Here is a 13,872-nt window from a genome sequence, read left to right on the forward strand (position 1 = left end):
GTAGGTTGAACTAAAAAGAAAAAAGCATCATCATCTTATTCTCTTTGTTTCAATTTTCACTATCCCAATATCTTACCAGCAGCTCTATTTTGCTTTTAGCCGAACACAGAAATAGAGAGAGATTATGATTAAGAACTCTGTGTTTTACACTGACTGTTGTAGCTCCTGGACTCAGATCAGCAAAAGACTTGAAAAGCTTCATCTATTGACAGAAGTGCAGCACAGCGAACCAAACAACTGCGTAGTTTAATGGTGCTGCCATTGTTGTTTTTATTGAAAGAGCCTATGCTTCATCTGCTTTGCTGCATAAAGAGTACTTTGGACCCATTCCATTTAAATGAATGATGCTCCTGTGAAAAAGACAAAAAGAAAAAGCACGACACTGGAAACAACAGGTCCCCTAGCACATAGTAGCAGAGCAGGTCTGGGGTTATGGGCTAGAGCCACGTTTGAGCTAACAGCTAACGATGCCCTCCTTCTGTTAGCTGGTTATGGATGAAAAGATTATGAAGGACATAATGAAATGACATCATCTCAATGCAACCTGCTAATTCAGTAAGATTAAATCATCAAAGGACCATTTATTTAAGAGGACAGGTGTGGCTTATCCCTTCTGTAAAGGAAACAGACTGTTAGCACTTCTCACACTGATAGTAAACCCCATCGGCTACCTCACATTGGGATCACAAGGCCTAGAGCACAGCTAGAAATGCAACATCACAACCACCTGCAAGAGATTTGCTCCTCCGTTAGCTATCTTCCTAAACAGGCATGACCATAAACTTACTGTAGCTTGGAGATGTTAAGCATATTGCAATAAAAATGTCATTGCTTGGCTTTACTTTAGGTATTGTTACAGATACGGTACCACGGACTTTATCGAGCAATTAAAAAATATACACAAGGGACAACAGCTTCTGTTTTCTGTATTTTTCAAAATTTGACTTTCTTCCAATTGGAGAACCCAGTTTCAAATATGAAAAGGGCACTTGTTCTACAGTAACTGCATACAACTTGCTCAGTTCCAAGTACTGTATTCATTTTTTTTGTTACCGTTGCTGTCATTATATCTCCAGTTGTTTAGGAACTTCTCTGTTCTGGGAATTACCACTAAGTTGTTCTTTCTGATTCTACTTCCCCATAGAGTTCAGCTAGCTTCTTGAACTCAGGTCCCCAGTCTCCAAGGTAATTATAATCCTGGTCAGAGTGTGTTGTGGCTGAATCCAGAGAGCTGATAGATCCAGCTTCTGATCTATGACCCTCATAGGCATATGTCTGTAGGGAGTCATACGGGGGCACGCTGGGGTCCAGATCAGCCTCTGCCAGTCTTTGTTTAATGAACTCCTGAACGTCTATACTGTCAAGGCTTGAGGAGGGATGATGTCTGGGCAAAGGCTTCACTTCAGGACGAACATCCCTCCGGTATTTTAGCTCCTCAGCAGCTGATGGATTCCGCAGTGCTGTGATGTCAAATGCTTCTGTGTCTTCTTCTCCACCGCCTTCATCATCATATGTCACAACATTTTCCCGGACGTCTTCTTCTGAAATGATCAAGGGCTCCTTCTTGCTACGTCTTAGGGTGATGAAAAGGACCACAATTGCTAAAGAGAAAACTGCAGATATTAGAGTAGGTTTAAAGGTTATATCTGAAGTAAGTAGATATATGCTAAAGAAACAGCAGATACTAAGTCATGAATACAGAGGTGTAATATTTTCAGGCTAATACTGGTATTTGGGATCATTACATCAGGCACATGTCCGTAACAAAGGGTCACCAAACCTGTCCAATCTGGAGAAGAACATACTTATATTTCTCAGTGAGCAATGCCTTTGCTGTGTAAGGTGTTACCTCAAGATAGATTACCATATGCTTGGAAAGCACCCATGAAATCCATACAGCTGTGTTTTGACACAGCAACATGCCAAAATGCAACAGGCTGAGACCACACAATTAAGGGGAAAATTAACAATGCTGTACTGAAACTACAAACTTCCAATACAGCCTGGTCTTCCAAAGGGTCAGTAAAGAGCACTCGCACTCTTCTACTGTGTATTTTCTTTGTGGGGATTGCTGGGGTTTCTTGAGCCAATAATGAAATCCGCTAGTCAGATTATTATGGATCTCATGAAGGACATAAAAGGGGATAACATTCTTTCACTTAAATGAGAAATGAGTAACTAAGGCTGACATTTTTCAGAAGCATTATTAAGGGCTTTCAGTGCTTCATTAAACCCAATATTTAGCACATATATTGAATTAAAATGTAAAAGGTTTATTTTTTCTCTTATGACTATTCAGTCTTGTATGATAAAATACAAGATTATAAACTACATGTACTACTCTACATTTTAAAACAGCTTTCTGACAAGGAAGTTCTGAAGTAAGCTGTGAGGAAAGTAGTCTTTAGAAAATGTAGAGCCTTTGGAAAAAAAGCCTCAAAATCTCCTATGTGCGTCACACTGCAATTCCCATTATTTCTTGCTGACTCTAAAAGACTGCAGAAAGGCACAGAAGTAGTACAGAGGTATGCACCCAGCAAGTTATGCCTCTGCCAGAAAAAAAATAAAAGAATATTAACTAATGGGTAACATTCAAATTGGCCTGGGGAAAAAAAAAAAAAGAAAAAGAAAGTCAGGAGAAAACGCACTTGCGATGGCATTTATCTAATGGAGTCATCTTATAGTCTCATATGTCCCTTGCCCCTGTGGATTATGTTGTGCATTGCTACTAGCTTATCCCACAAAGGTAATTAAGAAATGGCTTTTGTACAGTGCTAATGGTGCTTCTTACAGTGTAATGCATTTCAAAAAGCTTTCCTCATCTCTTTTCTATCATTTTTCACACTGTTCTAGTCATAGAATTAGAGTCAGTGGCTTTTTGAAATCTTTCCAATTTACAGAAAAAAGATCTGCAGTGCTAATTACTTGATAACCTCTGAAAAATAATTTCTAGTGGATTCTAGATATTCATGAATGTACTTTAAAGGCATTTTTCCCTATTAATTTTAGCTAAACCTTTCCCCTCTAATCACAGCTATGTGTTTCTAATTACCTCCTACTACCAGGCAGCCTCTGGTTCAAAAACATATCATATTAAAAATTTCTGCCCTGTCACATTCAGAGAGCCAGTGGAAGGACAGCATTACTGAATAGCGAAAATGGCTTACCAAGAAGAATGACAACACAGAGCAGGATTGCGATTAAAGCTCCGGTGCTCAAGCCAGCGGAGGAGAGGAAAGCTTCAGCATGGCAGGTTCTCACTCGTCCATCTCTCTCACACGCACAAACCCGAATTGTGAGAGTACTGCTGCTGCTGAGAGGGGGCACTCCACCATCAGAAATCAAAATGGGGAGGTAATAGATATCTTGAGTGGTTCGACTGTACCTCCTTCGTCTTGTGAGGATACTGGCTGTATTATCTACAATATCAAAATCAAAATATCATTTTAATGAAGCAAAAAATGAAAAATGTTATTGACTCTCTGTTTCCTGTCGAGTATAAAGCATGGGGCATCTTAAAACTAGACAGTCCTTATCCGTGAAAATGCCCAATCTAGAATTAAAATTTGTCAGGAAGCATCTGTGGCCAACGGAGGAAAAAGAGGAGGCCGGGGAAAGTAATTAGCATTACATAAATACAATTAGTGAAGCTCATGTACTTTTCTTGGAGTCTAAATGGACTTTGACAAACATTTTGGGCCCAGTTTGCAAGTGTTTAAATCCCATGTCATGCTGTTGGTGCTACATGGACATCTGTAAATGTGAATACTTGGAATTCTGAGAATATCTGTTGTGGAATTTATCCACCACAAATTCCTCTTAATTCTCAGAAGAATGTTAAAAGGTCTTTAGTGAAAGTTAAAATAAGACTTTCATTTTCTACTGTTTGTGACAGGTTTTATAGATCAAGTGAGCTTTCAGAAAACATCTGAAAGGACAGTGGCCAAAGACTCATGCTGTGGAGAGGTCAGGAGGAAGAAGGGAAGGGAAGAGGGATGGAGGAATGGAAGGGAAAAGAAGGGGAGAAGAACAGATATTACATGTTCTAAACTGGTATAGGATAAAGGCAGAGTAAGCACAGGGGAGATAGTGATGTAAGATTTTGTCACTATTATGTTACCTACAGGTCCATCTGGCATGTATTACAGTCAATGAGAATACTAATGCTTATTACACACACATTGCAAGAGCTTTTATAGGCACTAATGAAGATAGTAAGCTGCCACCTATACCCCTTTAAGTCCAAGAAATTAAGGGGCATAAAGAGAGTGCAGGGAAAGAAATGCTATGATAATATATAGTTATATCTTATTTTTGTATGTGTAAAATTTAAATAATTTTTTCCCTCAGCACCAATACTGCCACAATAAACTAAAGTCTGAGTGGTCACCTAGAAATCCCACTGAAGTCACTAGAGAAGTGCAACACTCCCATTTGCACTTTTTAGCACATGTACTTATCAACAGAAAGAGAAAGGAATTTCAAAGATGTGACAGTTCAAAGGACAATTATATTTCAAGTTACAACAAATGAGAAGATGACAATCACACAACAAAGTTATCCAGAGATAATACCTTAAAAACCTAAGGATATGTTCAAGGACTCAGCTTGAAATGTAATTCCTTATTGGGTAAGTGACACTATATCCATGAGCTAAGCATTAACAACTGTCATGTCTCTCATCCCAAAAGAAAAAATTTTCAGATCTTATACTGCTAAATCCAAAAGGTGACAACACATGTTATTACCAATAGTAAGAACAGTCTTTCATTTCTGCTTAATGTGCTACTTTATTTCTGTTATGGTGTCTACAAGCCCCAGATGCTTCAGTTCAGCTACCTTCTACATATAAGTAAGACAATCCTACAAAATTTTGTCCATGTGAATCTTCCTGGGCCTATACCCAAAGAAGGCCCAGTGTTCAAATCTGAGCAGGAAAGCAAAACCGCCTCCTTCCATCCTCTGGCATAAACCTAGAAAGAGTGAATGATCCAGTATCACCATCCAGCTACAGAAGCAGCGATGAAAATGCAGGCTGAAAAGAAAAGCATCAGAGACTGAATATAATGAAGAAAAACTGAAGATTCCTGAGCAGGAATCTAGCAGTAATGGCAGGATTTAAGCACAGAGACTATTGGCAAAGATGTTCAGGAAAGAGCATTGAGATGTAAGCATGTATGCTGTAAAGGTAACTGTGGACAGATGGGAGAAAAATCATGAGGACAATTAATGAAAAATATGAAAAAAATAAAAAGAAAAGACCAAAATGACAAAATGGACAAACTAGACAATTCAAATGTTACAGAGAAAAAAATCTGAGAAGAGCTGTAATTAAACCATGCTTCTCTGGGGTGGAAGGTCTTGCCAAACAAGGAACTGACATTTTTATACCACACAAAATAAACAGAAATCTAAAAATAGACATTTTTTCTTTTAATGTTGTATTTGTTCTTTCAACATTAAGTTGTTTTTCTTGTATCATTAACATCACAGAGTTAAATATAAGACCAATTTTAGGCAAGGAAGGAGCCAGAATAAAATTTTTAATTTCAAATATTTGCCATCGTGAATTTATGTTTTTTGTATTCTCTTGAGTAATGACTAGAAACAAATGTCACTTGACATATACCCAGGAGAGTCTGTAACATCATACACAATTATAAGTATTCTCAAAGAAACAAGGCAAAGCTTTTCCTTCAATGCAATTTCACAAATTTGTACAGAAATAAAAAGTATGATCATAATCTTTTGGGCACTGGCATGGAAATTTTCTCTTCTCAATATTGTCGGAGGTGTTAATATCATTACTCTCACTATTACAGAGGTATATATAGTAACTCTTAGTGCATGCCTGTGTGTACATATAAATTAAATACTGGAAAGCAACTCAGCTCTCATGTACTATTCTTTCTCATTAAATCTTTTAGAACATTTTACAAATGAGATCTCTAACATTTTTACAGAGAAGGAAACTGTGTCTAAGAACTGATTTTCTGAAAGTCACTGAGAATCAAGGGTAGTAGAAAATGATCAAAGCTAATGATTTTGGCATAATACTGCAGTACCAACTGCAGCATCCTGATCACTATTCTGATGTTCTGAGTTTCCATGTTTTGTTTACATTCCTTATCAAAAACTATTGGAGGACCTGTTGAGAGAAGAGCTAGAAAGACAGCAACTTTTAAGAGAAGGATCTTAGCATGAAAGGAAAAAATCCCACAAACTGTAAAAGCTACAGGCAGCCAAGTATGAAGACAGACGCTGATGACCTAGGAAAGCATTTACTGAGGGGAATAAAATAAAATAAAAAGTTATTATCAACAAAGCTACTTTGCAAGGGAGGAGAGGGGTCATCGACTGAGAAATTCCTCTGATACCTGAAAACAGATACAGCAGATAGACAGGGAAGACAAGTGTATGGGATAGCAGCAATAGCACTAGGATGAGGAGAACTACAAATCTGATTCTTCTAGGCCTGGAAGGAAAGACCTTCTTATCTCAATAGATTTAAACTGTGAACTTCACCCCTGAGAAGTATGGTAAGCACCAGGACTTGCTGGAGATGAAAGGGCTGATTGCTAAGGGCTGGGCTAACAACTGCAACATAGGGAAAGAAAGATTTATCTGATTCCTTGTGGTGCACACTGCCCATTTCATGATCTAAACTTTCTCATATTTGGGCTGTGCTTTGCAGACATGGCAATTAGAACTTAAGATTCATCTCAAGTGGGTTTGAGGCTACACATGGGAAATTCTCCATGGTTCTAAGGCAGCAGCTCTTCACACTCTGAAGATGTGGTAGTTTATTAAGCCAGACTGCACACTGTATACAAGGCTGTTATCACATTCCTCTTTCTATCATCTCCGTCCTTTTACACTGAGCTTCTGAACTCAGAAAAGACAGGAGGGCACAGGAAAATCAAGGAAGTTGAGATACAATGATAACACCATGGAAGGTGACTACTGCAGCACTTTGGAGGATACTCATTTATTATTCACAATTTGAGAATTCCTTTGACACGTTATACATTACAGGCAGACACCAGAGAAATGGAAATAAAAAAATAAGAGTAAAAACCTGTTTCTAGCTTAAGGCGTGTTTTAATTTTCAGCTCTGCTGCTATCAGCAGTTCAACTTCTATAAATTTTCTGACAAGTCATAACTAATTAAAACTAAAGAAAATATATTAGAATGATTTGCATTTCTTATATTTCTGAAGTTAGAGCAATTACTTTGTTTACGTGGGACTATATTGATAGCCATTTCTGTTTCATTTCTTTACTGGTAACTCTTGTAAATATTTTTTTCTTTTTGTGCTGGTTTCAAGCTATTGCCAATGGGCAAAAAGCTATTGCCAATTTCTAATTCAGTGGGTAGCAAAAATGAAAAGCAACATAGTAGACTTTTGGGGCCTGAAACATAGTTATTTGCTTATGGGTTGGTTTGTGAAACACCAACAGGTAGCAGCACTGAAAAGAAATGCATGAAGAACCTAACCTATACACTATGCACTGTTACCTATCTGATCGATCTTAGATCTAACTTTTTAAAATCAAAATATTATTGAAGATGTTCAGAGGCCTGAGGAAGAAAAGCATCTCCCTCTATGGTAGCTAGCCCTGGTTTTCTGTCCTTTGTACTCATGTAAGAATTCCTTTTTTACTTTCATATGTTGATTCAGTGATAATACCTGCTCAGGCATTCAACTCATTTACAGTAACAGCACTTCTATGGACTGCACTTATAGTCACCATGTACAATGCTAACTTTGCACTTTCTCAGATATCATTTCTCTCAAGTTACAACTTGTCTTCTTTACAGGATGATATTTCATGGAAGGGCAGTAGTAGTAACTTGCAATACTACATAACCAGAGCAAGCACGCCACTTCAGTGTAAATGGAGGCAGGAACCATGTAGCTGTTTCCCACTCATGCTGGGCTGCAAAGCGGGGGTTTCAGCCTGACCTTTTTTAATGCCACTTCAGACGCACTAGAGCAACTCAGACAAGGTCTGGTATCTGGCATGCTTATTTGCAACGTTAAAGCTCTAAAGTCAGTTTACTGGCCTGCTACAGACATCTTGTGCAATATGGTTGGAGATAAGAATTTTGCACATAACAGGGAAGAGAGATAAACAGAAACTTCTGCAAGGGAATTCACACTGGGACGGGATGAATTACATTCTGGAGGTTGCTCTCTTCCAAAATAACAGCAATGCCAAGAAAAACGGATCTTTTTTTTACTCATTTTTGATCTGTGACACAGGAAAAATGTTAATTTGCATCATAGGCATGGGTGAATGAACACATTACAACTTTCATTTTATACAGATGCCATTGAACTCATTGTGTTCCAGATCTACAGATAACCAGGTCTCTGCTTCTGTGGGTATTAAAATATCTTGTGGCATGAGACTAAGAAAAAGGAATCTCCAAAGGGGTACTATGAGAAAAATGTCCTTTGTTCCAACTCCAGAATATTCTCCATCACTGGGCAATTTTCAAAAGGCCAGATCTTTGAGAAAAGTGGGCAGAGGGGAAAAATAAAACTGCAAATATTTTTGTGAAATGAAACCTTTGTCCTGAAGAAATAAAAGGAGAACAAATGCTAAGCATTCTCTTAGGGAGTTGTTCTTCCTTGAAAGTAAGGTAAACTTTGTCTACTTTCAGAAGTCAGCAGTCTCAATTTATTAAAGTAAGAGAATGTACAAATCTTACTGGCAGTGTTGGGTGAGTGTGCAGAGTCTCTGCACAAACCCTTACCGTCCAGGAAATTTACAATACCCGCTGGGGCATCCATGGTAGACTGTATATCTTGTGACAAAAAATATCACCGGCAAAACAGTGCTTTACAGTGCATAAAATTCATAAATGTTCTCTTGCACCTACGTGAACTGTTCTCTGAGGGTTCAATCATTTGCCAGCTCCCTGAAAAGTGCTGTGTAACTTCTGAAAGAGGTCTCTAACAGATAACAAAATAGGCAGAAAGAGGGAATGTATTTTGTAACCTCAGAGAGAGAGGGACAAACTATGCAAATGTGTACATCTATACATTAACAGTTGGGGATATCATAAAAATGACATATGCTCTCATGCATTTTCCATCAAACTAACAAATTTTGACAAATATATCAACCATTCTTTAAGCATCTGGATTAATATTATGATTCTTTCAGGATAAAAAAAGGACATTTTAAAATTCAGTACTTAGAAACAGCTCTATTGTGACGAATTTCTTTCATCTTTCCTCTGATTCCCCAACAGAAGGTGGTTTTAGTTTCATATTGCCCTGGCAAATTTTTAATGGGACATCCAAAAGCAGGTATTTCTGATTAGGCAAAAAGTGTAAATTTGAGGTATTACATACAAGTGAAAAAACCATTAAAAATTATCTTTGATAACATCCTAAAAAAACAAAGTGAGAAGAACACAGACAACAATGAACTGAATTATGTAGCATCTGAACTGCAACATAAAAGCACCTCCAGATTAAAAAGGTATTTGGCTGCTCAGGTTTTCATAGAAACGGCAACATTATTCTAGACAGAATAAACTGTAAACAGCCCCGCTTTCATTAAAAAGCCTTCATAAGTACAATTCCCAAACAAACAAAAAGGCATCTTCCCTAGGTTTGCTTTCTAAAATTGCAGGAAATTATTACAACATAATGTGTTTTCTTTGTATAGCAAAGAAATTCTATTGCAGCTCTTGTTCTGTCTTGCTTACATGTGTACAGATACTGCATCATTTTGTTGGCTGTCCGCTTGTTCATACTCTAAGCCTTTTTTCTCTCTGATTAGTACTTTGTCAGTATATAAAAAAAAAGTCCAATAGCAACAAAGAATCTACTGTAGCTTCAGAATCCAGTCAGTAGGGGAAAAGGTGTAATATTCTGTCTTTCCCGTTTTTTTCTTTAAAATGAAAACTGTAAACACCAACAGAATCCAGAAGGTGATCCAAGCAACTCTTAGGTTCTGCTGGACTGCATATATGCTATAGCCCTGTGGCTGTCTCCTGACCTACACTTCCCTGAGGGTTTTAAGCTCTGCCTTATGAGGGTGCATATTCAAAGGCTGCAGCTTTAACACTGTGGATTGTTACTGAGTAAAGGCACAAGTTCAGGCCCAAGCAATAAAAGTTTAACTGGTCATATGATTAATTATCTGGACTGACACTTTAATATCCATTTCCTCTTCTGAAGCCATAGAATATTATTGACCTGAATCACTCACATGCTGAGACTGTACATTGCTGCAGTCTATACAGGTAGGTAGGGACAAACTATGAAATCTTATGCTTGTGCAGGTCCTCTAGATTTCAGTCAAAGTGAATAGATGTAAGTGTTAATATTTAAAGGTCCAATTCACTGCTGTGGTCTTTTGATCTTGTAGCTCTGCTGATGATAATGGAGTAGGGGAACATTCATGCAATAGTGTATTTGGGCTCAAAGAGCAGAATTCTGTTGTTCCGTGTTATGAAAACAAGGGAAGAAAACATCTACTGAGATTTTGTGAAATGAAACCTTTGTCATGAAGAAATAAAAGGAGAGGATGACTGGATCCAAAGATGCCTGCAAGAGAAATATAGCTTTGCAGTGACAGATACAGCTACCACTGACTACCCCTTTCAATGTGACATTGAGATTTGGGGTTATATCATTCTGCAAAACATTACTGAAAACTCTCTTAAGGCAACTGCTGTAGTTTTTTTCTTAAAAAAAATAACATAACAAGCAAACAAATAAAACCCTCCAAGAATGCCAGCCTTTATAGAATTATTAAATCCAGAGGTAAAAATAGCAGCTATCTTGTGTTGAGCATTGATTCTTTTTAACAGCTGATGCTCGAAAACATGAGTTTTCAAAAGTGCAAACTTGTCACAGACATAAGAAAAGCCTCTTCTGCCTACCATCTCTCAGCTATTTCCTGGAATAGAAAGCAACAGAAATTCTATTTCTGAATAGGAATAGATGATAAATAGGAAAAGTTGTAATCTAGATAACTGGATATTGTGAATGCACTTTATACATGTTTCACTGATATTTTATATATAGATTGTGTCACAAAGAAAAGGTCCCAATAAAGGGCAGTATTTATAGTGACAATGCTTTTGTCTTTAAGATAAATTTCTTGTGATGATTTTAGTTAAGCTGTCGTTGTTTGAATTATATGGGCAAATTGGAAATTGCATTTCTGGAGTCTCTATGTGTAGAAGTTTTATGCGAGACGCTACATACTTTTTGTATCTCCTTAGGTAAAATAAAAACATAATGCACAACAGGCCTTTACCTTAAAGGACATCTTTTCCAGTTCCTTCCCCTAATTTCCCCTGCCAAATCCAACTTAGGGTAGTCCAAACGCTGCATTCTGCTGTTGGTGAAGTTACTGCTCACTGCTCTTGGGGAGGTAATAAGAAAGCAGCAAGTACTTACTGCTGCATACTTATATCCAAAGCGTGACACTGCCCCATTACAGATTTATGAGAAGTTCTCACCGTCTTATAAATCTGTGTAGGTAAATAACTTAGGCTGACATGCAGTCCTTAAAGTATAACACAGTATTTTCCACTGGTAATAAACACATGTAATACAGATTCCGATTAAAATATGTTCAAAACCATAAAACATATACTTCATCATGAACCACAATTTTAATAGAGTTATTCAAAAGTATGTCTTGATGTAAGTATCTTGCACTGAAATGAACATGGCCATGGTCTCCCACATGAGATCACAGTCCAATACTCAATGAGTTTATTTGAATATTAGACTCAAATACAGAAATACACAACAGTACACTTCCTTTATTTCAGGAACAACCCTCTGGCTTTTGCTATAATGCTCCATCATGATCCAAGTGGAATTGATATACTAATCTGTGAAAGGCTGGAGTCATTACTTAAGGAATATTTTTAATTTATGAATTAGTCCTTCAAATATTATTATTTTTTTAATATTGATAGATATTGTATTGATCTCTTTTGGAACCAGAATATGAGGGCCATGAATCTAGCTTGAACAAATTGCGTGACTTGATTTTTTTTTTCTGCTGTAATTATAGTTAAACATTGGAACAGATTCTTTAGGAAGATTATGCAGCCTCCTTCCCTGAAAGGTTTTACAAGCAGATAAAAAAATAACTGTAAAGAATAGTTTAAACATCACTGTATGTACCGTATGTACCAATGATGGAGTTAATGCTTCTCAGTCATTACGGATGAGTAGTGATCTGTAAGATCTCAGAAGGTGTTCCATGGCACTACTGCAAAAATATAACTGTAAAATAAAGCCACCCCCCCCCATGCATACAAACAAAACCACATCATACACACATACACAAAAGCTCAAGAGGAAAGCTACAGACAAGCATTTAAAGTTTACTTTCATTTTCATCAGGTTGTAAAATGGAAACCATGAGGCAATACTCAACCAATATTAAGGCTGATTTGGGGTCTTTTTGGAAAGGCTGTATGGTTCTTTGATTCATGAAGTGTTCAGAAACACCTGGCTGGGTGACTCTGAAGGCCCTTTTCCTTCTGGGCCTATTCTGCTATGAATTTCTGATTGTACTTTTTAGGCACACTTTGTTAGGAAGGGCATGAAGCAACACATTATCATCAAGGAAGCACTGAAGGACCTGCTCTTGGTATCATACATGTAAAAGTAAGCATGAATTCAACTTTCTATGCCCCTTAAATTCTTATTTTCTCCTTTAAGCAATTAACCGGCAATAACCTTGACAGTACCCACTCAGTGCTATTCACCTAGAAATAGACTAAATTGCCAACATCTTTTTCATTAATCCCCTTTTTAAAAACATTCCTGAATGAAGTATAAATGCTAAAATAAAATGGAATATAAAAATAAAATGCAGTATCTGATTATTCATAGTTTGCAATACGTTGTATACACCATGTCCTTGATATCAGCCAGTTCAGTGATGAGAGATTACAGATTTTTCCCTCTGTCAAGAAACACATGGAAATTGTTCTGTCCAATGAGACATCCCAGACCAAAGAGAGACCCATTTCTTTGAGATTTATGTGTTTGATTTACCTTCATTGTCCCTTAGAGTAAAGTTGGGATTCAAAGAAAGCCCTTCATCAAGGGAAAAATGGAATCTTGCCCCATTTGCAGAGTTATCTTTGTCAGTTGCAGTGATAGTCTGAATTACCTGAAACAAAAATCAACAGTGAATGTGTTGAAATTTTAACTTGGCCCAAAGAGTACCTGACCTCAGTACGATGCTCAAACTTAGCCTATTTTAATTTTCTACTTGACTGCTGCTAAAGTCAACTGATGAAATGACTGGGCCATTAGCTTGATTCCTCTAGCATGAAATATTTTAGGAACCACACTTCAGAGCTAGATAAAAGCATCTAAAGCATCTATACTTTCTGACACTCTGATATGGTGAAGACCTGGTACAAAGATTTTCCCCATCTGCATTGCATCCTAGTGAGTTTCAGAATTATCGTTTACTTAAACATCTGTTTTTATGGAGACAAAATTCAGGCTGAACCAGGATGGTCTATGTGGAGCATCATCTGCTTGCCATCCCAGTAATTAGATGCACTTCAATATTGGCTAGGAAAAAAATGGCAGGTATATAATACCAGCTCTCTGTTTAAAATTCCTTTTAAGAATCAGTTTTAAATTGCCAGGGAACAGAACAGGAAGAACAGTAGCCACTCCTGGTTTTAGTTTGGTTTGCTCAAAAGGAACAGAATTAGACATAGCAACCATGTACGCGGGAAGTATTTTTGAAAGGTAGGACATTTGCCTTCGAAAGCTCTGGTGGTTTTTAAAATTTGCTTTCAACTAAAACTGAGCAAAGCTTTTGGAATGTGTGACCAAGCAATATTTCTACCTC

At 37.3% G+C, this 13,872-nt stretch overlaps 1 protein-coding gene across 1 annotated transcript in view; it reads right to left on the reverse strand.

Moving 5' to 3' along the window:
* Positions 1-1,110: 1,110 nt before the first annotated feature.
* Positions 1,111-13,872, reverse strand: part of CDH18 (cadherin 18, type 2) — a 157,077-nt gene continuing 144,315 nt past the window's right edge. The window contains exons 9-11 of the mRNA XM_010571464.1: positions 13,056-13,173; positions 3,168-3,419; positions 1,111-1,601 (exon numbers count right to left, since the gene is read on the reverse strand). Coding sequence (XP_010569766.1) covers positions 1,111-1,601; positions 3,168-3,419; positions 13,056-13,173 — 861 coding nt within the window. The remainder of the gene's footprint in view (positions 1,602-3,167; positions 3,420-13,055; positions 13,174-13,872) is intronic.

Source organism: Haliaeetus leucocephalus, unplaced genomic scaffold, assembly GCF_000737465.1.
Source record: "Haliaeetus leucocephalus isolate CR32 unplaced genomic scaffold, Haliaeetus_leucocephalus-4.0 Scaffold328, whole genome shotgun sequence".
Taxonomy (NCBI): domain Eukaryota; kingdom Metazoa; phylum Chordata; class Aves; order Accipitriformes; family Accipitridae; genus Haliaeetus; species Haliaeetus leucocephalus.